Raw genomic sequence first — 25,706 nt, 5'->3', positions numbered from 1 at the left:
CAGTGTCCAGTGTCTACAGCACTGCTGCAGATGATGAATGCTCAGTACTCTCTCTCTCTCTCTCTCTCTCTCTCTCTCTCTCTCTCTCTCTCTGTCTCTCTCTCTCTCTCTCTCTCTCTCTCTCTCTCTCTCTGGCAAACAGCGCCCTCAGCAGGTGAACAGGTGTGTTACAGCCGAGCTCGTCCCCATAGAGACAGGCTCCTACAACAGGGCTGTCCGGACACCGTTACTGGACCCTGCTAGTCCTCCCTCAGAGGCGATGACAGCAAATATGAACCAGCCGGCTTTTGGACGTTAACATTTTCCTCGAAAACACACTTCCGTATGGTTGCCAATCAGATTTTTTATTATTGGATTAACAACCATCAGTCGCGAGCCGCAGCTTTACCCTGGGAGGCCGGAGATTTGTGTCGCTGGGCGGGGAGGAGTCCTCTGTTATTTCACCGTTAGCTGAAGCCAGGCCAGCATGTCGGCGTTTTAACAGCACGTCTCAAACATAAAGCCTCGGAGGAGACCCAATGAGCTCTTAGAGGTGAGGTTTTTTTTCTGTTTGACGCCTTAAATTTCGAGGTATGTTTGCGCAGTTTAAGCTAGCTAACCTAACGTTAATAGAGTTAACGGTTAATGTTGGGTCATTCATTGGTCAACCTGTCAAAGGCTCGATTGGAACCAGCTAACTAACTAACAGCAGCAGTCAAAGATGCTAATTATGCCTCATTTTTGATAGGTAATAAACCAAAAGGAGGTATAAATGATGCATATCGGTTGTCCCAAATTGTAGCTTTTCATTCACTCCAACCAAACAGATCATCAGCTGATCATCAGCTGAAACAGTATGCAAATCTAATGTGTGTGTGTGTGTGTGTGTGTGTGTTTGTCTGGTAAAAATTAAATGAAAAATTAGCATGGTCATGGCGTCTGACTCTAGATGACCAACGGTCGAGACAGTAACAGCAGGTTAGACAAGGTGAAGTGTACAGCTTCACATCATCATCATCATCATCATCATCATCACCACCAGAGCAGGTGTTGTCAGAGGGCCAGGCCCGAGCTGGTTGTTGTTTCTTATCTATCGATGATGTAATGCAGTCGGTTCAGACCGGTATTAATGTTTCCGTGTCTCTCCCTCCGTGCAGGATGGATGTGGAGGCGAGTGCTGGCAGGGACAGCACCAGGAGGAGAGCAGCGGCAGCGGCAGCGGCGGCAGATGATGCCGGAGGAGGAGGAGGAGGAGGAGGAGGCATGGAGACCCAGGTTGTACCGCTGGAGCTGTACGACTCTGCAAGAGCCAAAATAGACGCAAATCTCCGCTGGCTGTTTGCCAAAGCTTATGGCATAGGTAAGACTTCCTCTGTGTTTACCTCTCACTGCTGGGACCTTGCAAACATTCACTGTGTGTGAAATGAGCTCTGGTTGTGACATGTAAGACAGTTTGTTAAGCTATTCTTGCCCAGGTGTGGTTCACTTAGAGGGGGGAAATACTGTATGTATTTCCTAATTAAATATCAGCAACAACACGTTATAGCCTATATGATGCATGTGTAATTACACTTTATGCATTAACAGCTTGCTAGATACAAATCATGTTAATTGAACTGGAACAATTAACAAAATAAAAACAACACACCTTTTATAAAGCTTATAAGTTGAGCCAAGGAATGAAATAACAACAGATATCTATATCCTTGTCATAGAGCCTAGTACAAATATTGCAGTACTTGTATTATTAGCTGATCTACTATAAGCCTATCACATAGGCAAACATGACAACAACAAAAAAGCAGTACAAAATGGAGTCAAATGCATTGATCAGGACAGTGCATGAGGGGATTTGGAAATATGTAATCAATATGTTGTTTTTTTTGTGGAGATGCAGCCTGTAAATATGGGGGAATCAAACCGGGGATGTCATGGTTATACTGTATGGTATATGTTTCAAACCATTAAGCCACCAGTTTATGGTTTAAGCCAAAAAACACCGTAGGTTTTGGTCCAAAAAGACAACAAGAATACATTGTGTGTAGATCTCCACTTCCCACTTAGTAAATCATTTATTAATGTGTTTACAATCTTCCTGTTAACAAAGATGGATTTATAAATTGTCACCAAATAATTAAGTATCATTCAGAGTGCCGTGTGCTTTGTCGTCTGGTTATTATCGTTGTCAAAAATGAATTATAACGCAACGACGACATACCAGCAGTCCATGTTTATGAGTGAAGACACAGGCCGACCGCTCATGACCGACCAAGTCTTTTATGCACAGGTCAGTAGCCTTGCCATCTCTGACGAGCTCCACTAAAACATTAAAAATGATTGCTCTACATCGCCAGGCTGTAAGTAAATGTCTGGAAATCACTCCTTGAATGTGGGTTTGTGTGTCACTCGCTGATTGCTCTCTGGGGAGTGTGAGCAGGGGGTCAGCACTGCTGTTCACGCAAGCCCACCAGTCTCTGTGATTATTATTATCAGTATGACAATGAGGCATTGGTGAGGCCGACACACAGACAGTCGTTCAGTAAAGGAAAACTCTTTGTCATCATATCCGTTTTATGAGCCAGACATACAGTAGTCTAAGTGTTTCCTTCCTTGCGGTGCTGTCTCCTGTGTGTGTTGCAGTGGATGACTCAGTAAATTGACTCTGAGGCAACAAACCCCTAAAATTCTTAAGGATTAGATGCATTAGTAAAGGTTTGTAATGTGGGATGAGGTGATGGGATGCCATGAAAATGTAAAAAACTGTCCTAAAAATCTGTTGCAGATATATGTAAACGGACATTCAGAGGCACAGAAGTTAAAACTACCTAAAATTTAAGAAATTTGATATCCACAATCAGTATTGCACCATACCAGCAGGTTTGATATCACATTAATCTCCCAACAACTGGAGCGTTTTTATGCTGAGCTTTGATGTCGCTGGTTAAAGCTTCACCTCTCTGTTATCCAACTCTGTTGTGTTGTTCCAGGGCAGAGATCAGATGCCCATAATAAACACCAAACCATCACCGTCTCGCTCGTCATGCTTCCTGCATCCCTTAATCTGATTGGCTCCTCCTGACGTCAGTGTGCCAGGGACACTAAGGAGCCCTTTTATCAATAGACTGATTTCTGGTACTCACTATCTTGACTCCATTTTCATCCATAATTGACAGTACTGGAATTATGTATTTTGAGAGTTAAGTGACTTAGTTTTTTTCAGGCACCAATTTAAATATGAAAGTTAACATTATACATTTTCACCTAACCTGTACCAGGATATTTGTTTACCTTCCACAGCCTTCCTTCATTCACCCTGATTTCTTTCGGTGATGACAGTATCGAGAGTCAGAACTTTTGCCTACTTATCTTAACATTATGTATGGCTGCAACTAAATCATGAATTTATGTTCATTATTAATTAATCTGCAGATTACTTTCTTGATTACTTGGTCTACAGATTACTGCAGATTGCTTGGGTCTACAAAATGTCTGAAAATAGTGAAAGAAAACCACAATTTCTTAAAGCCAAAGATGGTGTCTTCAAAATTCTTTGTTATGTACATCTAGACTGATGGATGTGCAAAACAATCCATCACAATTAGCTTGAACTAGGAAATGTCTGGCACTTTTGCTTGAAAAATGACTCATCGGTTATAAAATAGTTGCAGAGAGTCATTTTCTTTTTGACCAATCCATTAAATGCGATTTCCTGAAATCATGAAAGCTTTTGGGTCACAGTATCTCCTCATTGAGATGCCCCTCCACTGTTTGTTATGAAGTTATGCTCTTTCATGTCCTGATGTTTGCTTGCTCACTGTTACTGTCACAATAATGCAGTGCCTAATCGATGCATGGAAAAAAAAAATACCAATAGTTTCCATTTGACTAGACTGAATTAGCAACACAGACATGGAATATATGTTTAGGCAGGAACTACATATTTTGTTTAACTACTGTAAGACAGCTAACTGATCGGAGCTTATAAATATATTATAATTCATCTGTACTTGGTAACATATTGGTTAATATGTGGTGATCCTGAGAATGTAGTAAGTCTGGAATAAACAGTCTAATATTTATCTAGCAGTAATGTGCTCCTGTCTTTTATATCTCTTTTAAAAACAGTACATCAGTTTTTGCTTTGTTTTCTTTGACACCATCCTTGGTCATTGATAGTGTTGTGGAGGTCAAAAGAACCGAATCATGCTTATTAGATTAGAGTGCAAAGCAACCAACACAGTAGCGCTGGAAGGACTGTGTTGTTTGTTTGTGCTGGTGTGAAAGTCACCACAGCCAGTCACATGTTTAAGTGTTTAATGGGATTGGACCTGAAGGCTTGTGTCTTTGTTCAACACAGCCTGTTTGTTTAAGTCGTGTCTGTTTTATTCATGGCCTTTGGAGAAACATGCAGATCTTTTCTTAATGTCATTTCTAGAAACCAGAGCCCTTGGCTTTTTCTTATTTATTTATTTTTTTTTTTTTTTGTGATTAGAGACAGAATATATTCTTGCTTTTAAATATGCAACCAAAACTATTACGTAGATGTTTTAGTGTGAGAAGCTCACACATATATTGACAAGCTGTGTTAGTCTGACTGTTTCATATTTCACACACCTTTATTTCTAAATTTCCCTCTTTGATGATGTTTTAAGAATAGTAAGTAGTAAGTGAAGACTTTTAGAGGATGACAGATACATTACATCAGAATGGGACTGAGACAGCATGTGTTGCACCTGAATCATGAAGTAGTTTTCCTTTGGGTTTTTGATTAAATTTGACATAATATTGTCTGCAATATATATACACAGTAGATCTTCTTAGATGGCTGTTTGTTAGTTTTCTTGAATGTAACTAGACAACTTTACCCACAATATCACTAGTTTCATATGTGTTTCTATTATCATATTTGTCAGTAATTAGTCAGTTGATCCCAAAGCTGCAGCACAGACAAATAAAATAATACATCCCATTTTTATTTTATGATGATGATGCTGATAACAAATCTGATAATAATATATTAGAAACAGTAATTTTAACCGAAACACAATAAACACTTAAACAAACATTTTTAAAAGGGATCCCCTAAATTTAATCAAGAATTGTCACCAATATATGTGCAGATTGGAATATTTTACTGTTGAAAAATGAACTTGTCAGTGTTCTCAGGTGGATGCAAACACAATTTATATACTTTCTCTTTGGCATTTCTATAGTGCAGCATCTTAACGCTTACTGTTTGACACATAGACCGATACAGATATGTCTGCAATAAGCTAATATTGGCTGCTTCTAGCTCTATTAAATTATGGAATGTAAACGATACTTTCAGATGTCCTCAGAATAGCGTTGACTGATAGTATGCACAGTAATTGTTTTTGATAAACACAACAAGATTACAGTAGGAGGAAACATGTTGGAAAGATTACAGTGTGTGATTACAGAGCTAGCTCAACAGCAGCACATCAAATTGCTTTCATTTTTTTCTGCAGATTCAGACTTCCAGGTGTGTCTAAATGGTGCGTTGGCTTAAAGGCTATGTGGCTATGTTTTCCCAACATACTGTCTTCTGGGGGATTTTCCATTAATCCTTCTTAAAAGAGAGAATAGTTGTGTGTTTCCCCCTGCAGAGCCCAGAGTCTGACAGCTCTACCCTGGACTGTCGGCAAGGATCTCTGCAGATCGGTCTGACCTTGTGTCTGAAAGAATAGGAACAAAGGCTTTCCCTGCATTCCCTCCTCCCTCTTGATTTCCCACACACGTGCATACACACTAGGGTGGGCTTTAACGTTTCAGGATCAGGTGGATAATAAATATCCAAGGAGTATTAGCAACTAGGATTAGAGAGGAGCAACTGCCTCCCTCCTCCGATTCTCCACGCCACGCACACCTCCTGATGTCAGGCACCATAAAATGGTCCAATGAGCATGCCTTTGTGAGGAGATGGGACAGCCACCCAGCCCCCACCACCGGCCATGCTGGCATTCCCCATCACTATCTCCACGGCAACCGGGGAGGATGATGAGGGGGCATTCAGGGACAGCTGAGGCTGAGGAAATGGCAGTGTAAAGAAAGGGTGTGTTTGGAGATGGGCCGGAGGAGGAGTTGCAAGATTTGCTTTTTGTTGAGAGAAACATAAATGAGACAGATAAACACAGGCCTCGATTGATGCACAATGAGCATTTTCTCACATGATCTCAGATTGTCAGGCCCATATGGCAGCACTATATGACAGTAGAGAGTGAGATAGATACTCTAGATACACAGTGCCAAGCAATCAGTCTGCTGTGAAAGACACAGCTGAGGTCTTCACAGTGTGCTATGGTAATAAATCTGAGCTTGCTGCTTGTGTATTTTCCACTAATGGATGTCATATTTTGCCTGTTCATCTCAGTCAGCTCGGTTTCTAATGGGAAGCAAAGACTTGCTTTTGTTTAATTTGTTTTGTTAATTTCAGTTTTTGCCTTGTGTTTTTAGCCAGATGTCTGCATTTAATGTTTGTTGCTATGTCTCTTATTTGCTTTTTTTATTTGCTTTTTGTTTGTTTTTATTGTGAATCAGTCTGCTCTTGACCGGTGCTATATAGATAAACTTATTATTTTCCCATTTTTGATAACTTTTTTATAATTGTCATTGCTGAGATCTGGACACTTGTAAAGCTGTGTCTGTCAATGTTACTAAGTGACACATACAGTGAGTCACAAATCAGCAGAGTCACTGCTGATTCGATCAACACTGTCTTCAGTTCAGTAGTACTTTCAGTCTGTTGCAGATTCTGAGTCACCAGTGAGAAGCTCCACTGCTAAAAGCTACTGATTCGGTCAGTCACACAATTATAGCATCATATTACAATAACTGGACTGATATGAGAATGATATTCTCATCTAACTCTCAAAAGCACTTTTGACTGTTACTGTATATTGAGTGGAGAGTTATCTGGAAAGTAAAATGTAATCAATACTGACTGGTTTGATGGAAAGAACTGCTAAAATACGACCCGAAATAATTCAGTGTGGTAACAAACTAAATTTATATAAGAAATATATATAAGAAATATTCAGCAACCTCATTTTAAATCCGATTTCTAAATACCAGTTTCCTAATTTCATCAGACTGTTGTCTGGCTGGCATCATGTTTGAGCAGTCTCACTGTTGCCTCCTGCCTAAATCTACCCAGAAAGCGCTGGACGCTAAATTTCGTGAGTGCTTCAGGCCTTAACTCTGGATTAGCATGTCCAAGGCATATAAAAATAGCTGCCCCATGTCTGTGTCCATGAGCAGGAAAACACCCGGCTGGCTAGGACAACACCATCAGCTTAGGTATCACCGCTAAGTCCTGTTAGCTCATTGGCTTAAAACCTCTGGTCAACCTATAGGCCTTCAGGCTTGCTACCTGGCATGCTATTTAACCATTGACTTTGTCTCAGTACTTTCCTCTGGCACTTGTTTCTTCTTAGACAGTCTAATACCTTGCAAGTCTGTGTCCTGGGGAGATTTTCTGTTATGTAACATGGCGAGGCATTGGTGGACACGTGTTTATGCAACATTAGTTTGAGTGTGGATGCATGGTCTGATATGTGACTGAATACAACTTTAATAGGTTAAAACCCTCAGGTAGACATTAATTTAATAATGCATTATGCTTGCCATCATTGTTCTTTCCAGATCACATCCCTGCAGACCTGCGGGACCCGTTCTACACTGACCAGTATGAGCAGGAACACATCAAGCCCCCCATCATCCACCTGCTGCTATCTGGAGAGCTCTACTGCCGGGTGTGTGGGCTCATCCTGCATGCTGAGCAGGCAGCCTCGCTCCACAGCCACCAGTCTGTCATCCAGGCCCTGTCCAGGAAAGGCATCTATGTCCTGGAGACCGACAACACACCAGTCTCCAATCTGGATCTCAGCTCGGCTCCCATAAAGATGGTGGGTGGTTTAATCTAAACATCTAAAATGATATCAGCAAATTAATTAAAGTGCTAGTAGTACATATAGGTATTATTATCTGCTATCTATAACACACAGTCCAAAAGGTGTTTTTCCAACCACGATATAAGAGATGCTTCATCACTGAGTTGCCATGGAAACAGGGCAGGGCTTACAGACTGCTACAAGCAAAATCCTTACTAGCCCACACATGAAAAGATAGAAAGTCCTTGTCCTGACTCACTGTCATTCATTTATGACTCACACACAGTATTTTAATGGCACAAAAAGGCAAAGGGGTATGGTAGAGATACTGCATACATAAGTGTGTGTGTCCTTGTGTTTGTTGTTTTGCTGGAAGCCTGGATTTCTTTTTACTTAAAAGGCATTTTCACTACAAGGAAACATCACCTGAATATCAAGAAGTCTTTCTCAAAAGATGACTTTGATTTTTGATTTTGAAGCTTTAGAGAAAACTAATTAATGGGTGTATCTGAGTCTCTTTGGTTTCTCCATTTGAGCTGAAACTGCATTCATATTGACACTTTACAACTCTCATAAATGCAACATAAACTGCAGTTTATCAGCCAGTCTTGTTTGTTTTTGTGCCTTCACACCTGTAGTATATGATTAATACAGTATGTCTGAGTAGTGGGTTCACATTAAATGAAAAATGCTGAGCCTTTTGGTTCATTTTGCTTCATGAATATTTTAGTTACGCCCTCTAAAACCTGCGAAACAGTCTAGTCGACTGGTGCATTATTTATCCCATTTCTCTTGGCTCACATTTGGCTTTTGCAAGAAAAGTCACATTAGCTGTTTGCCAGATGGCAAGTGTAGGTTGCCAGTTCACTTGATGATACTACTCTAATTTAAGTGAAGTGTAAAAGCCTAATAATCTCTGACTAAATAATGATCTAAGTATTCTTATCTAATAGTCAGAAATCCCATTGAAATCATCACTGTTTAATCTTATATGTAACTACAATGTAACCACATAAGGAACACTGTTCTTTCTTGCATATTTGACCTTCTGCAGACCCATTATTGCAAACTTATCCTTAAAGCCATGTATGAAAAGTGTGAAAACATGATTGACGTTGTAGCATATGTTTAACGAGAGTTGTATGCATGGAAAAGAAGCAGCAATCTATTATTTGCTTATCACGACATGGGGCAGGATACGCCATTGTATAGTAAAACCAAATCAAATCCAAAATAGTCTTCCTGTTGTTATATTAAAAGACAACTCATTGTCTTTTCCTGTTTATTGTGTTCTTCCAGAGCTCCCACATCCATCTCATTGATGCCCTGATGATGGCCTACACAGTGGAGATGATCAGCATCGAGAAGGTTGTGTCCAGTGTCAAGCGTTTTTCGAACTTCAGTGCCTCCAAGGAGCTGCCTTTTGACCTGGAAGACGCGATGGTCTTTTGGATCAACAAGGTAAGAACCAAACATTCATGTGTCCCTGTTTGCATTTGTGCATTCATTCATTTTTTTTCATTTGCGTTGACCTTTGTCGTATCTTTGTCGCTTAAAGGTGAACATGAAGATGAGGGAGATCTCAGAAAAAGAGATGAAAATGAAGCAACATCTGCTGGAGTCACCCAGTCACCAGAAGGTATCGCCTTCTCTCTTTGTCACTTTTTTTCTTGTTTCATAAAGAAGCTCCTTTCTGTTAAAACACTGTCTTTCTTTAGTGATGTTGTTGCCTTTGTCTGTTGTCCTCCTGGCTGCGATTTCACTCGCATGATGTATCCTGTCCTCACTGGGTGCATTAACTGTCACGTGTGTAGGTTTTGTCATCAGATCTTGCTTGCACTGTGATCTGATGAGCACCTCACATCACCCTCTGATCACAGATTCAAACACAATTTTTAAGTCATGGCGTGATGTGGTTCCTATCAGCCAATCAGAAAAGGAATATTATTGACAGACAAGTGTAAGCAAAGTCTCTAGTTCTGAGTTCTGTAGTCCTGTACGGCTATTTCTTCATTTCCCTATTCTCTGTTAAACTACATATTCTTGACTCATTCAGCCTAACCCTTTAAAATCAGATCTGTCTCCATGGTAACTGGGGATTATCTGATTCCTTGTCACTGTATCTGACCCTTGACTTGTCTGCTGCTCTTCCTGTTTGTGTCTCCCCCTAAATTCCTTCCCTTCCTGCCTCTTGGATACTAGTCTCCCTCCAAATGGTACTGGAAGCTTGTACCTGTAAGTGCAACCGACGTAGCAACCGCTAATATGTGTGCGTGTGTGTATGTGTGTGTGTCTTTTAAGTGTGTATATATGTCAGTGTCAGCTTGGACAGCACAATGTGACAGCTTAAGTAAAAATAAACTGTAATAGGCCAAACAAGAAATTAGCCAGGCATGAATTAACACCAGTTTTATAAAGAATGATGTGTTATTTAAATACAGTGAAGATGACACAGTGCCCCCTGGTGGCCCCCTTGCTTATATGCTTTTTACCTTGCATGAAAGCTTTGGTAGTTCCTGCATTTTTCAGCTGAGTTTCATATTCATCACCTTCCCCTCCCCACACGCACCACTATACTCCCTGTATGCTTTCTTTTTTGTTGATTTCTGTTGAGCGAACCTGAAACCTGATGAATTACCAGGCACTTATAACTCATTGTCGCCATAGACAACCTGTATGGAGCCAGTGTTTACATGGCTCATGTCCTCTCATCCAGTCATGGCTCACCTCATTTCATTAACTTCTTCCCAATCATCTCATTTTTCCCTCACCAGCCTGATATATTGCATGCTCTGGCCCATTGCTTATTGGAGCCTGTGGAGTTCTCTCGTGTGGTAATGTACTCACCATTGACCATTTTCTTTATTTCATCCTGTCCCTTATTGTGTTTTTCCCTTTTTTTAATCATTTATCACGTGCACCAGCTACTAAACAGATCTTAGTCTATTGTACCTGAAAGTGATTAACATTTCTGAGAGTTAATGTACCACATAATGCACAAGGTGCTCCTTTAAAAGACTTTGCAAAGCTCCATCTGCCTTTAACTGATAGAAGATAAACACCAACAAGAACTAGATGCCAGTTGCAAACACATACTCTACGGTACATATGTTAGAGAGAGCTAGAAAGTAATAAATGAATAAAACATTTTTTACAAGGTGCTAATAGTTGTGTTTGCATGTGACAAGTGGTCATGTGACTCTGTTCTGATAAGATAATTTATGAACTTTATCTGAACTCTGGCCCTCTCTGGCCATGTAGGTGCGTTATCGCAGAGATCACCTGTCAGGTCGGACACTTCAACACTTCCCCCTGTTGGACGACCTGTTGAAGGATATTTCAGACGGCTCGGCACTGCTTGCTTTGATCCACTTCTATTGCCCAGAACTCATCAGACTGGAAGGTACGGTAACAATAGACTACTAAATCCACTGAGGAAAAGCATTAGATACTGTACCTGTTCACTCACATATTGTGTACCTGATAGTGTTGACCGTTCTATGCATGCTGTTTCTTGCAGATATCTGTCTGAAGGAGGTCCCCTCCATAGCAGACAGCATGTACAACCTCCAGCTACTGAAGGAGTTCTCTAATGAATACCTGAACAAGTGCTTCTATATGAAGTCTGAGGACATGTTGTATTCCCCACCAGTGCTGAGGGTGAGCCAAAAAAACCCACAGAAAATACCTTAAACCTACATTAATTGCTTTTTTTGGACACTCGCAGGCAACAGAAGAAGATGTAAACACAACACTGACATATTATCACCTTATAAAGTTGATATGGTAATCATGTAAACACACAGGGCCTATATTGACAGATCCAGATGACAGGGGGAAACTTGAGCATTTATTTGGTGTCGTGGTTGTGTCCACCTGAAAAAGTCCAATATTCCTTTATCCCTGTTTTGCTATGTTAAATGCCCAGATCATTCTACTATGCTTATTAACATGCAAATCTACACATGGGTTAATTTACTAAGGAAACAAATTGTGTTAAATATTCCATCAAATTCAATGCGGAGGTTTGCTGGACAGTAGCTTCACCTAACTTTCCTTTCAACACGAGAAGTTTATCAGTTTATCAGAGCTTTTTGTGGCTGAAAATGATGCTGACAAGATTACTGAGAATGAATCTAAACAGTAAAACTGCAGACCATAAAACCAAAACAAAGGGTTTAAAGATAAGCCGAGAGGCTCTGTAACTACAGAGTTAGGTTGGATTTGTTACAATAAATGACCCCTTTCACATACACAGTCATTTGATCCATTGTAATATAAAAATATGGACTGCAACACAACCCAATATTCATTGATGTGCCTTGCTACTGAGCTTGACCTTGTATCTTGCAGAATAATGTGATGGTGTTCATTGCTGAGCTCTTCTGGTGGTGTGAGATTGTGAAGCCAGATTTTGTACAGCCCAGGGACCTTCAGGAAATCAGAGATGGTAAAGTACACTCTCTTGATGTATTGTTTTGTCATTTATTGAACTGCCAATGGATCTTTTATTTAAAAATGCTAAACAGTGTTAAAGGATTTCTTCTAATGATTAATATCCCCTTCTCCAATTTTTGTAGTGAGATTGCTGCTGCAGCCTAAGAGCTCTCGAAGTCATATACCTATCTCCAACGTCACTAAACGTAGTTTCCTGACATCATCAAATTCTGCTGACGTCTTGACCACGCCTCCGAGCCCTGACATCAGGTATTATACAGTAACTGTGTTTTTCAGCAACGCCACACAGAACCCGTTTTACTTTCAAGTTACTGGTTCATTGATTAATGTACTTTTTCACACTTCATTATTACATTATCACATGCTCTTCCTTTTTATCAAAAATGTGACCTATTCATAAAAAAAACTGTAAATTGCCATGATGCAGAGTAACCTTTTTTAAAGCAAATCTTTCACTATATGATTCTACATTTTAGAAATCAAACCAGATTTAATTGTAAACCCAAACATCTCTGTATTTCCCTCACAGCACTAAACCACGCTCATCAAGCCCATCTCACTCTCTACTGCCACTGAGACAGAGACAACAGAAGGGGATTGAGGATGACACTTCAGGTAATGTAAAACAATATTTACTTAGGCACCAGTGTTGACTTAGTTTGCTGACTCAAATGACAAAGTTCTTCAAACCCTATTTAATCACATTTATGGACAGGCTTGAGGGCAGAGAAAAGGGAGGGAGAGGGAAGATACAGAGTGGGAAAGATATTCTGATCGTAATCTAAACGTTGTTTTCTTGAATTTTCCTTGTCTGTCCACTTCAAACATAAAACAATGTACTTGATAAGTTCTTAATTAAAGCAGAGGGGTTTTTAATAACTTGAATAACAGAGATCCTGTCTTGGTCTGAGTTCACTGCAATGTTTAGAGATGTAACGTAACATTTCTTATTTTATATCAGATTCTTTTGGAGTGAGTTTTATATTCTAGCTTCCTCAACTTTAGGACGTTGAAATGAAACATTAATATTGCATGTTAAAGTATTCATTCATTTTCTAATACTGATCATATTTTCTTTGTACAGAGCTGAGAAATCGGTCCAACTCTCTGACTCGTCCGGATGGGCAGCATCAGGGATCAGTACTAGCCTGGCCAGAGAGGAGGCAGAGGTGAGCCGTTTAATTACAACTTTCACAGTTACTCCATTTAATCTAGAAGCAGGTACAGCTACAACAGACGATTTCTTTATTTATTTCTTGATTTATTACACTTAGCTCACTTAAATCCTATTCCTCCCTCTGTCCCTGTCCAGGCCTTTATCACAGCCCTATGCCCTGCATTTTCCTCTGGAGGATGACGCAGACAGTATCAGCATTGCTCGCTCCATCAGCAAAGACAGCTTGGCCTCTAACATTATGAGTATTACCCCTAAACACATACTGGGGTCAGGAACACTGCCTCAACACAGACTCACTGGTCAAAGCCTGCTGAGTCATATTCGCATAGAGGATGAGGAGGAGGAAATAGAGGAGGAGGAGCTGGTTGCTGTTATCCACCCTTCAGTGTTTCCACGACATCGACTTGGGAGCGACATGGAGCAGGATGAGCTGGAAATCCAGAGTTCAACCTCCACCCCAAGGGTTTCTAATAGTCGTTGCTCTCCTTGCCTTGATACGAGTCCCTTTGCTCCAGACCACCAGGCAGACAGCTACTATCTGGAGCCTTTGATGCCTGCCGTCCCTAAGCCAGCAAAAGAGAAGAGCATCAGCCTGAACAAGGAGGAGGAGAGTGGTGAGAGTCGCTCTAGAGCAGCGCTAGCTTACAGGAAAACAACCGCCAGTGTCCCAAGCACCTCACAGAGGAAAGCCCTAGCGTCTGAGTCAAACAGAGGCGCTTTTACACCCGTACCTGTGGTAGAATCAGTCACAAGCTCTCTCAGGCCACCCACGGAAGGGTCGACGGGCACCTCTCAGACTGGGAAGAAACAGCCCCAAGGCTTTTTCCTTCATTTGTCAGGAGAGCCAGACCGCCACAGTCCTTTCTCCTCTGGGATGGACGTAGGGCTCGACTCTGACTCAGACATTGCAGACCTTGAGGAAGATGATGAGGACGATGATCAGATGGAGCTTGCTAAAGAGGTGGTGAAGAGAGGAAAGGGAAAGTTCTTAGAAGAGGGTGAGGTGTGTGAATTTGTAGAGGGAGAGGGTGAGTCAGCCAAGCTTAGAGAAGACTCAAAGGTGAGTGAGCGGGATGATAAGGAAGACGGCAGTGGGCGGTCTAGCCCTTGCCTCAGTACAGCATCCTGGGCGAGCAGCTGCAGTGCTTCAGGTAGCGCCAGTGTCAAAATGACCAGCTTTGCAGAGAGAAAGCTCCTTAAACTTGCCCTCCGCGATGGATTCTCAAGTACCAGCAGCTCCCAGAAGACCACACCAGATGGCTCGGAGATCAACCCCTGCCCTCCCTGGCAGCTGAGGAGTGAGGGCAGCTCCGGCTGGCTAGGGAAGGAGCCTGCTTCAGTGTTGGGGAAGAATATGATGGTGAGTCCATCAGTAGTGCCTTCAGAGCTGCTGCAACTGCACATGCAGCTAGAAGAGCAAAGACGTGCTATAGAGTATCAGAAGAAGAAGATGGAGACCCTATCTGCACGGCAGCGACTAAAGCTGGGAAAAGCTGCGTTCTTAAACATTGTGAAGAAGGGTGGAGGGAAGAGTGACACACTTCCCCTGCCCCTGAAACACTCCCCCTCCTCAGAACTAGAAGATGCTGACAGGAGTAAATTGAAAACCCAGTCCTGCAAGGATGACTCCTGTCTTGAGGCTCTGAAAGTCCAGGCTAAGGCAGGTCAAACAGAAGGAAGACAGATAAACAGAGACAACAGGTTGAACACCTTGTCCCAGGATAATGTGGCTGAACCTGACATGAATGAATGTTCCCGCTCCATAGATCTCCTCAATGAAGCTATTAGTTCAATTCAGCAGCAGATGATGCAACTCTCCTTACAGCAAGACCGGCTGATGAAGCAGAGCGTGGCCTCTCCGCCAGAACCCGTACAATCAGACCCTAGCACAACTCTCAACACAATACAAACATCACCCTCTACCTCAGAATCCAAATCGTATGCAGTTCACTTTGTCGATATCAGTGGCAGCAATTCTGCTCCCGCTCGCCGTCCTCCCAAGCTTAGCTCCAGCCAACGCAACAAAGCCTCAGAGCGAAAGCAGATAAACGAGAACAGCAAGACGGCTTCGATCAAGTCCGACAGTCAATGCACGCCTTCTCCTAGAGAAAATACCGGTGGAGGGCAGGAGACAGGGTTAACTGTTGAGAGCTCCAGGATAGAGAGAAACAGTGTGAGAAATACCACTTTCAGAGTCCATGATGACCCCAACCAACGCAGCAACGGAGAGGGAACTACACGGTTCTCAGACAAACCCCAATCACAGGACCCGCCAGTCATCTCCAATACGCCCAAACCTCTGTCACAGGCTGCAGAGCCAGAAGAGAACTACGTTGGCAACTCAGGGACAGAGGCCATGGGTGGAGATGAGACTACCAGGGTCAAGGGTCAACTGATTGAGGTCGATTTGTCAGAGCTTAAGGATCCAGTGGAGGATGGCAGCACAGATGTTACAGACTGCGCAGCAGATAGCGAGCAGAGGAATGTACTAGGCTTCTTCTTTAAGGTAAAATTCAGGATATCTGCATTTTTATGTGTGCTTCCATGCGTAACTTGTGAAGTGGTGTGTAAAGAGAAGAGTACCATCTGTGAGGCATAATTACTAACTAAATGATGAGCACTCTTCTCTGTCTTCCAGGATGACGGGAAGGCAGAAGATGAAATGGCAAAGCGTCGTGCTGCCTTCCTCCTCAAACAGCAGCGCAAAGCTGAAGAGGCGAGAGTTCGCAAACAACAGCAAGAAGTAGAGAGCGAGCTTAAACGTGATGAGGCCAGGTATGTTTTCACACACACTAATTATATGGATAAGGAATTGTCTAAGGTGGATTTGTGCGTACGGGGGTGTATACTGTATTTGACTCACTCCTTTCTTGAAGGCGTAAGGCAGAAGAGGATCGTGTTCGTAAAGAAGAGGAGAAAGCGCGGCGAGAGCTAATAAAGCAGGAATACTTGCAGAGGAAGCAGCAAGCGCTGATGGAGGAGCAGGGTCTGGTTAAGCCTCGCCCACGGACTAAATCCCGCAGGAGCAGGCCCAAGTCACTGCACCGCGAAGAGTCCAACAGCCTCTCCAAAGGATCCACCACACGTAAGTGCACCTTTAGCTCTTCAACAGCTTATATTTTTGTCTGTTTGTCCAGTCTGTTTGTCTACATGTTGTCGTATAATCAAATAGGCTGTTGTGTGTATAATATCCATTCACTTCACTTCACTTGTGTACATTGTTTGTCATGCTCTGAGTGTGCACCTGTGTGTTGTGCAGGTCATTCTCTGAAGGTGTCCATATTGATCAAAGCCCAGGGCTCAGCAGCAGGCTGCAGGGGAGGTGAACCTTCTAACCTGCTCTGCATGATGTGACATCAAGCATACACATCTATTAAAAATAGCTAATGAAACAATCCTTCAGGGGTTTAAAATCCAAGTCTGATTTGGCTATGATCGATTTTTCATAATCACAGGGTTGTTTGATTGATAGATTAAAGATCTGTTGGTATTTAGAGTAACATCACAGGATTTGGCTCACTGCTTGTCATGTGGAAATGGAACAGGCATGGCTTGACAAACACTGCTGTTTTATTTAGTAAAGTAACTGGTAATAAGTCCTGCTGTCTGCGACTTTCAGCTGATCTGAGCTGCAGTCATCGAGGATCCACATTGTCGTTGGCTACTGAGGCAGATAGTGTCATCTCTGGTGGGGCAGAGTCACAGAGGTGAGACATCCTGTTTAATGTTTAGGTCCTGACAAGATAATCAGTTCCCATCTCTTGTATCAATGTAGTCATTTGATTCACTAATGACTGCGTCTTCCAGGGCTGGATCCGTGTGCTCTGTGGAGTCATTCCCTTTGCTGAGCAGAGCATCAAGCAGGAACATGGAGAGGGACTGGGAGAGCGGCTCCATAGCCTCTTCCATCACTTCAGCAGAGTACAATGGTGAGCAGTAATGCAGAAAAACCTATTTATTCGTATAACACCAATGTTTTTAATGTATTGTTACCATCACAAAGCAAAAAACTTTTGTGCAGTAAGCTTTCAGGCGTGCTGTAAAGGAATAGTTTGACATTTTGAGAAATACGCTGATTTACTTTCTTGCTGAGAGAGATGAGAAGGTCGATACCACTCTAAAGCTGTAGTGATCTTCTCTTCTAACTCTCAGGGAGAAGGTGAATAAGCATATTTCCCAAAATGTTGAACTATTCCCTTAAACACTTGCAAAATTGTATGCATTTCTCTCATTAATCTCTTTGTTATGTTTTGTTTGTTAAAGGTCCGAAACTTTTCAAGGAGCCAAGCTCCAAGTCCAACAAGCCAATCATCATCAATGCCATCGCACACTGCTGCCTGGCTGGAAAGGTCAATGAGGGCCAGAAGAATTTTATTCTGGAGGTCAGTGTGATCACTTGAAATTCATTTATTGATTGTGAATAAGTGAAGGATAATTCATACTTTTCTAAAATCATCAGTGTTTTTTGTGTCAGTTGCGGCAAATGCAGATTTAGTTCTTACACAGTTATGTTTCTGAGTTGTTTTTTTCCATATTTAGTAATTATGTTCCATAACTGATTGATCACAGGAGTTGGAAAAGTGCGAGTCCAATCACCTGATCATCCTTTTCCGTGACGGCGGGTGCCAGTTCCGCGCCATTTACAGTTACTCGCCGGACACTGAGGAGATCGTCAAATTCACGGGCACAGGGCCGCGCTCCATCAGCCGGAAGATGATCGACAAGCTCTACAAATACAGCTCGGACCGCAAACAGTTCACCGTCATCCCTGCCAAGACCGTGTCAGTCAGCGTGGACGCCCTGACCATCCACAATCACCTCTGGCAGGTCAAGAGACCAGGGAGCTCACGGAGGAAGTGAGAAAGGAGAGAAGGAAAAAGAGAGATGGACACTTGTGACAGTTTCTGTTCTATCTAGTACTGTTGGGCAGGACCCAATAATCATGGAGATGACTGACACATGATCATGTGACTGACGTGTTATTAGACAGTGGCGTTAGCCAGCTAGTGCAAGTGGGAGGGCTACGACATGTTGTCATAAATGGAGATGTCAGTCCGGAGCAGTGCGAGAATATAAAACACCTGCCAACTGAATGCACTGCAATGTTTTTTTTTTCTTTTTGTTTTGTTACCATTTTATTTTGCATGTCACACTTTTGTGTTATAATTTGTAGGTACGTCCTATGTTAAATTGGCACTATTGATGATGGACTGATTGTTGTATAGCACTGAAGAGGAAATGGACCCTCAAGTTGAATACTACTGAATCTTCATACGGTGTATGTAGTTACAGCAACTACAGACAGACTGTGGTGAACGTTCACTCGATTTTGACTGAAAAAGTTTGCTATAACAGCTTGGCAAAAAAATACCCTACTGCTGTGATAAATCCAGGTTCCACATACAGAGCCCTTATTTATTCACCATTTACTACTCCTGGTCAGTGCTTTCATGAAGAGGGAGCTTTGAACAAACGTTTTTTTTTTTTTTTTTAAATCTAAGTATGGAATGGATGTTAGTATGTGGTCAAGTCTTGTTTTTCTATTTAGTGTGTTTGGGGAAGTGTGTGAGTATTTGTGTTAGGGGAGAGCTGTTTGCACCACTTGTGCACTCAGCTCTGAATGTGTTTACTCTCTTGATTATGCTTTAAAACTTCTGTCATGTAACAGAAAAATGGAACAAAGCAACAAAACATTTTCTTTCTTTTTCTTTTCTTTTTTTTTTTTTTTTAGTTTTGGAGCTGTGTGCTGCTGTTCTGGTGGAAGAGAAGTCTTAAAATAATGTTGTTTTTACAGTAGGAGAAATTGTACTAGTATTTATTCCAGACAGGAGGCGCTTTTGAGACTCAGTGCATTATACCTTATCAGTAGTGCATTATATTGTATTAACTTTATACTTATATTCCACCACCCAGACGAGCCATCTGAGATCCCTGACTGGCTCGTATTGCTGAACCAAAATGGACAAAGCTATGCCACTGAGCTGTTTGCTACTCATTATCTGCTCACTGGCCTCTGGTGAGACATACGATTTTAATGTAGCTTCTGGCGCTCAACACGCTGCCTGGCAGCACTAGTAATTTTCCCTGTAATGACTGACTGTCAGCGGCTGGTTTAATGCGGTGGGGAAACTGCACAATACTTGATATTTGTTTGCTGCATTTTGTACATTTTTTGAGTAGTATTTTTTGTACGTTATGTACAAGTTATGTTTACTAAAAAGCAGGCACTATTTTGAGGTTTATTCTGTTACAGGCTTTCAGAGATGTTATGAGTCTTGTTTCATTGTGTTCCATTGTATGTTAATTTATTTTGAAGATATATAATAAAATGCAACTAGGTACGTTTTTTGATGAAATGTTTGAAGTTTTAGTGGTCTATGGTATTTTTGTGTGTATGTTCATCTGTTCCTTCCTCACTCACTCCTCTTCTTTATTTCAGTCTGCCCTCCTATTTCACTTTCCTCCTTTTTTCTATGACCCCTTTTTACATTTTGACATGTCAGAACAATAAAAACACAGTTGAAATTAATATCATTGACAATGGCTGAAACCTATTTAGCTTCGTTAATGTTATCAGTTCCACCTGTGCTTTTCCTGTCGTGACAAGTCAAAATGTCTGCTGTATAAAAGTGACTATTCCCCTTCTGTCTGTCTTTACTGGATATGGTGGAGGTAAAGGGTGAGTGAATGAGGTCAGGAACCATACTGACTTTCACACATTATTATTACTACACACTGTTATCAAGCTACAACAGAGTAGTCGATTGGCAGAAAATTAATCAGCAATCATTTGTTTTTGCAAAAATGCCAAACCTCAAGCTTCTCAAATATGAAGATTTTATGGTTTACTTTGTCGTCTATGATGGTTAATTGAATATCTTTGGGTTTTGGACTGTTGGTCGGACAAAAAAGGACATTTGAAGACATCAGCTTAGGCTGTGGTAAATTCTAAAGGCCATTTTTCACTATTTTCTGACATTTTGTAGACAAAATGACAAATTGATACATTGAAAAAACATTTGACTGATTAATCAATAACGGATATAATCATTACTTGCAGCCCATGCATAGTCATACCTTCTCACACACACCGTTTGGGGCATAAATCATTCCTACACACTGTTAAGATTACTGTTGTTCCTTCCAAGGCCTTTTTCAGGAAAAGCACAAGTGTCACTAATAACATTAACAATGGCTCACTGAGGTGTCCCAGCTAACTGTTTATTCATCCACTCATCAAGCTCCTGCACACCCACAGTACAACCACACAGGTGTTCTCACTTAAGCTGTCTGATTAGACCTCTTCTCCAGCCAGATCTGGAACTCTCGTCTTACCTCAATCACCTCCCTCCTTCTTTTTTCCATCAATGTTTTCACTCTTCTTTCTTTCATCAACTGTTTCACCTTGAAAGTTTTTGTCTTCTTTACACAACATAGTTTAGTGTACAGCTATTGATGCACCTCAGCATCACACCCATACAGTATATGTAACTATCTACATTAAACTCAGGTGTGTGCTCTTTCCTTGGACATAATTTGTCGCTTTGTGACTTGCATGCTGTGTGCCAGATAAACTGACTGGTCATGACCGCAGCCTGTATGGATTTAGAAAGGCCCACACTTGTGTATGTTAAGTCCTACACATCTCAACACAGAGAAGAGCAAAAATGAAGCCATGAAAGAATTGTCTGTAGACCTCTGAGTTCAAATTGTGCAACATTATCCATGCTAGCACCTCTGTGAATCTGTATGTCACTCATGCTTTGAGTCAAATGATAAGAAAAAATAACAATTAACATTCACCATCATAGTGTAGCATGTTAGCTAATTAGCACTGAAAACAAATACAGCTGAGGCTGTTGTGAATGTTTAAGGGTAAAACTTCAGCCTGATGATGGCGCTGGATGAAAAGTTACTCAGGGTTCACTTAAATTATTACAGTCCATCCTGTGGGAACCATGAATGTCTTTATACAAATTTCAAAAGGATCCATAATTGTTGAGATATTTCAGACTAGACCAACAGACTAACACATTAATAGAGCCATGTGGCTAATTATCTTCCAAGAATTATAATGCGCTCCATCATTATGAAATTGGTTGTCAAAACCACCAACTCTTCTCCTGAGGCTTGCTGTCAAGCCATATTCTTTAACCTGCACTAACAAGAGTTGTCAAAAAGAACCCAACAACCTTTCTGATAATTTCAGAATAACTCTGCAAAGAGGGTAAAAACCTGCAGCCAGGAAGAGAAACACTCTGCAGCACTTTATCAATCAGTCCTTTATAGTGTCTAGACTGAAAACCACTTTTGACTAAAACACACATTACAGCCAGACTGGAGATATCAAACGACACTTAAAGAAACTGAAATTTTCTATAGCCTAATGAGACAAAAATTGAACTGTCTGGCCTGATTGCCTGGTGCTGCATGTGGCAAAAAAGCTGCTGCTCCTTACTTGGATTAAATTGTCACTACAGTGAAGTGAAAGCATTATGCTATGAGAAGTTTCTCTGTGGCAGGGACACATAGTCAGGATTACAGGAATACTGACACCGAGCCAAATGTAGAAATGTCTTTTAAAAGCTCTGTACATGACCTTAGACTGGTTGTACAGTTTCTCTTGTAACACAGCTGTAACCACTGTGAACAGTGACTCTACAAAGTCCTGAAACATTGTCTGAATACATAAAGCAAGTGAGGTTTCTGTATCTGAATCTTAATAAACTTGCAGATTTCTGAATGATTCGTGATGGCAAAAAAAATCACACATTTTACATTAACCCTTGTGTTTTGTTGACATTGCTATGTGTAAAAATAATAATTGCCAACCAAAATCAACCAATTTTTTTCCTTGAAATATTTTTTTCTGACCTTTTAAATCCCATCATATAGAAAAAAGTGGTAACTTGTCCCTTTGCCACAAACCGGACCTATCAAAATGACCATAAAGCTTTATTATAATTCAAAATAAGGAAATATTTCATGTTTTATATGTTATATGGGCTAGGCATAAACAAACACACAATCCTTTTGTTTGGCAAAAACTCATTCACAGACAAAGAAATGTACATTGCTATCCGTCATAGTGATGCTATTTATGCTTGAGGGTTAAATAGACCCCAGAGAGGTTTAACATGGACCTCTTATGAACAAACTGTTACAAAACTCCAAAAAAGTTCTGTCAACACCAATCACAGATACACTGTATTTAACCACGTTTTACGGCTGAGACCTCAAACAGAAGTAGTTGTCTGTAGCGAACTACTGAAACATGTCAACATTTAAAAATCATAGCAATTCTCACATAAGTAAGAAGTTATGAAGTATCAAGGTGGTAAAACAATGTTAAGGATGGTTTTTGAGTTGTTAAAGAAGACCTAGAGTCTCCAGAACCCCAAAAAGGACTGTAATGTTAAATATATAACAAATAAATGGAAAACATGGAACGGATCTGAATATTTTTCACAACATATTTTACAGTAATTGTTTGCTTGATTGACAAGACGTATGAACAGAAATTTCTTAAATGTGTAAAGATGAATACTATATAGCCTTGACATTCAACTGGCATATTTCTGACTATTTGCTTCATGCAAAGGGTTCAGTTACAGTATTTTCATCAATGTGTTTAAGGTTTAATGCCAAGTGAAACTCAGAAACAATACAAAACAGACCTTTAGTCTAAAAAAATGTGATGTTTCAGTCAGTCAACCTCATTAGGAAAGGAGTCACGTTACGTTGTTTGAAAATGACAATCCTTTACCTCGTCTGCTCTGTTTAGTAACACATAAATGAACATAATTAAATGTAGAGAAGACAATGTCAGTAGTGAGAGTTGAATTGGGATAGCTCATCTTAAAATTGTACCAATTATCCACATCCATCCATCCATCCAAGGAACGCTAGCAACGCTAAGACTAAATTATTATCCAACTCAAAACAGTTTCAGCAGGTTTTTTCATCATATTGCACTTTAATGTGCAAAATAAAATGATACTCAAGTACACTTATTTTCAACATTTAAATATGTACGAAGTCAAAGAGAGATTTCTTGTGTACAAGATGTAGCATTTTCAAAATACATACCTCGCCTGTATAGCCACGAATGTGAAATTAATGAGCAAATTCTTTCACTGAACAGCGTTGAAGGACAAATTAGGTTCTCTGATGACTAATATAGTACACATCAAATAAATCCTTTATGGCACAATATTGATTATATGGCACGGCCTGTTTAAAGGGTTGAACTAAGTCCTTGAAGTGCAAAACCTAATCTAACCTAAAGGAATGTACTGCAGCGAACATATAAGTAACCATCATTGTTTGTACATTACGTACTAATTAGGACTCTACAGCACTGAATAACTACCTCTATTGTTCAGCTACAAAAATTAAGCTTTAAATGAAAGCTTTAATGGACATATTTCATTTAAGTCACATAGTGTTGAAGGTTATGTTTGTTTTTATGCAACGGGTGGTAAATAGGTTGGTGTGTACTGTTTAGGAAATTTTAGAATACTGTACTGTATGTGCATCTGGTTTCTGGTAATCTCTTCATAAAGTGCACAACCTACCCAAGTCAAGAAATGACTGATAATGCCCGATTTAATCCTGGTCAGATCCACCAACCCCTGCATCTCAAAACATCTGATCTTGATGTTCAAATTTTCCTGAGGGAGCTACAACCCAAAAACCTGAATTTCAGGAGGCCTCATGACAATAAAAAGCATAAAGGTGGTCCTGTGATCTTAATTCTTTTGTTTGGTGAATCAGATTAAGCCAAACCAAGGGTAACACTGCAGGGACAACAGACCTGACTGAAATCCCTTCAGTTAGCGGCAATCATCTGTTAACAAGCTGGTCCCCGACTGCTCATCTGAAAGCGCTTTCATAGAAATGAATACACCATTCTTATATACGATGTCTGTGGCAAGGGAATTAAAATGTCACAGATGATGTCAAATGTCATCTGCCAAACAGTAGGCACTCATATAATACAGTAGTAGACTGCAGTGCTGGAACATTACAGCACAAACTGCCCTCTTTCAGACTGGATCTGCATGGACGCAACGAGGCCTCCAGGAAAGCCAAAGTGGGCTGATTAGGAGGAAGTGAACCAAGTTCAGCGCGGTATCAGAGCTGGGTGTCCTCTCTGGTGTCTGTGCAAGACTCCTGTCTCTCTTTCAGACTGCTGCTGTGGACAGGAGGCTCCTCAGGAACGTGAGCCAGAGGGTCCGAACGAATCAAGTACCTGAGAGAGAGAGAGAGAGAGAGAGAGAGAGAGAGAGAGAGAGCAGAAGGGCAGATGAAGAACTGAGACAAACACGTGCATCAATTCAACACAAAGTCACAGCACTCCACATTAAAGAAGAGGAGCTAAATAAACAGGTAAACTGCGGGATGCACTCGCCACCCTCTATCACGAGCAGGAAACATCCATCACCATGGATGGATACTAGATAACTGCCTTCCTTCCTCAGCTGTTGTATTACAATTGATGTTGTTTCATTGTAAACGTATAATTTTCCCATAACAATATGCTACAAAATTGTTGGCGTCCATTCTTTTATAAGTGTTTTCACAGCTGTAAGCATAACATTAGCATATAATCATGTTTATGGCTAATGTGTTAGCAAACAATAGCCTATTTTACATATCCAGCAGACACAGACGACTATTAGTATTCACATGGAGTCAGGTTTATGGCCACTTGACGAAAAAGTCCAATATCGACTCTTTTTAGCTCTGTTTTGCTTTCTACCAACTTCTTAGGTAAATATCTGAATCTTAAGCAGTTAAATACTCCGCTATGTTCATCAGCTAGTTGGTAACTTTGTCTGTCTGCTGTTTAGTGCTGACCAGATAGCGTACGGTTGTTTTATCAGAGCCTTTTTGCTCACACTACTTACCTAGTGCTAGAAACGAGGATGATGAGAGCGGTGAGACTGAACCAAAACAGTAAAGTTGTGGGCTGTAAAACCAAAATAATGAGCTAAAATGCCCTTTACATTTAAGGGGAACTGCAGAGAAGGGTGATCAGTGTAAGAAAAGTGTTCTCGGAATCTAAATTTCTATTATATTTCCTCCACATTAGCCTCCGTTAGAGGTAGTGGAGTTCGGTTGGTAGTGGAGGCAGAGCAGATAGGACCAGAATGGTATTGAGCCAAATTGTCACTAAA

The 25,706-nt window shown here is 40.9% G+C and overlaps 2 protein-coding genes across 8 annotated transcripts in view; one reads left to right on the top strand and one right to left on the bottom strand.

Annotated features, from left to right (window-relative positions):
• Window positions 1-172: 172 nt before the first annotated feature.
• Window positions 173-19,880, top strand: camsap1a (calmodulin regulated spectrin-associated protein 1a). 4 transcript variants are annotated; one of them, XM_067574077.1, is made up of 20 exons: window positions 173-532; window positions 1,137-1,339; window positions 7,642-7,904; window positions 9,189-9,350; window positions 9,448-9,528; window positions 10,664-10,723; window positions 11,151-11,292; window positions 11,410-11,549; window positions 12,243-12,339; window positions 12,470-12,596; window positions 12,877-12,962; window positions 13,432-13,516; window positions 13,660-16,030; window positions 16,163-16,299; window positions 16,401-16,609; window positions 16,784-16,846; window positions 17,144-17,231; window positions 17,332-17,453; window positions 17,788-17,906; window positions 18,094-19,880. In XM_067574077.1, exons 2-20 carry the CDS (start codon window positions 1,138-1,140, stop codon window positions 18,382-18,384), a joined length of 4,845 nt encoding a protein of 1,614 aa, XP_067430178.1. In that variant the 5' UTR covers window positions 173-532; window position 1,137; the 3' UTR covers window positions 18,385-19,880. The 4 variants fall into 4 exon arrangements, with proteins under 4 accessions (XP_067430178.1, XP_067430180.1, XP_067430181.1 ...); XM_067574079.1 differs by lacking the exon at window positions 10,664-10,723; XM_067574080.1 differs by lacking the exon at window positions 16,784-16,846.
• A 1,950-nt stretch (window positions 19,881-21,830) lies between these two features.
• The window catches only part of kcnt1a (potassium sodium-activated channel subfamily T member 1a), a 36,188-nt gene continuing 32,312 nt past the window's right edge, over window positions 21,831-25,706 (bottom strand). For 3 of the 4 annotated variants that reach the window (XM_067574085.1, XM_067574082.1, XM_067574083.1), the window contains exon 31: window positions 21,831-24,778. In XM_067574085.1, the coding sequence (XP_067430186.1) occupies window positions 24,661-24,778 (118 nt within the window). In that variant the 3' untranslated portion in view covers window positions 21,831-24,660. The remainder of the gene's footprint in view (window positions 24,779-25,706) is intronic. The other variant, XM_067574084.1, reaches the window with a different exon arrangement.

Source organism: Thunnus thynnus, chromosome 19 (assembly GCF_963924715.1).
Source record: "Thunnus thynnus chromosome 19, fThuThy2.1, whole genome shotgun sequence".
Taxonomy (NCBI): domain Eukaryota; kingdom Metazoa; phylum Chordata; class Actinopteri; order Scombriformes; family Scombridae; genus Thunnus; species Thunnus thynnus.
Note: the sequence above shows the minus strand (reverse complement) of the source record. Positions and strands in the feature narration are given on the sequence as shown.

Coding starts and splice junctions, on each gene's coding strand:
- camsap1a (XM_067574077.1), top strand. CDS start 1,138: ATGGATGTGGAGGCGAGTGCTGGCAGGGACAGCACCAGGAGGAGAGCA. Junction 16,610..16,783: donor CTCCAAAGGATCCACCACAC/GTAAGTGCACCT, acceptor TGTGTTGTGCAG/GTCATTCTCTGAAGGTGTCC. Junction 17,454..17,787: donor CACTTCAGCAGAGTACAATG/GTGAGCAGTAAT, acceptor TGTTTGTTAAAG/GTCCGAAACTTTTCAAGGAG.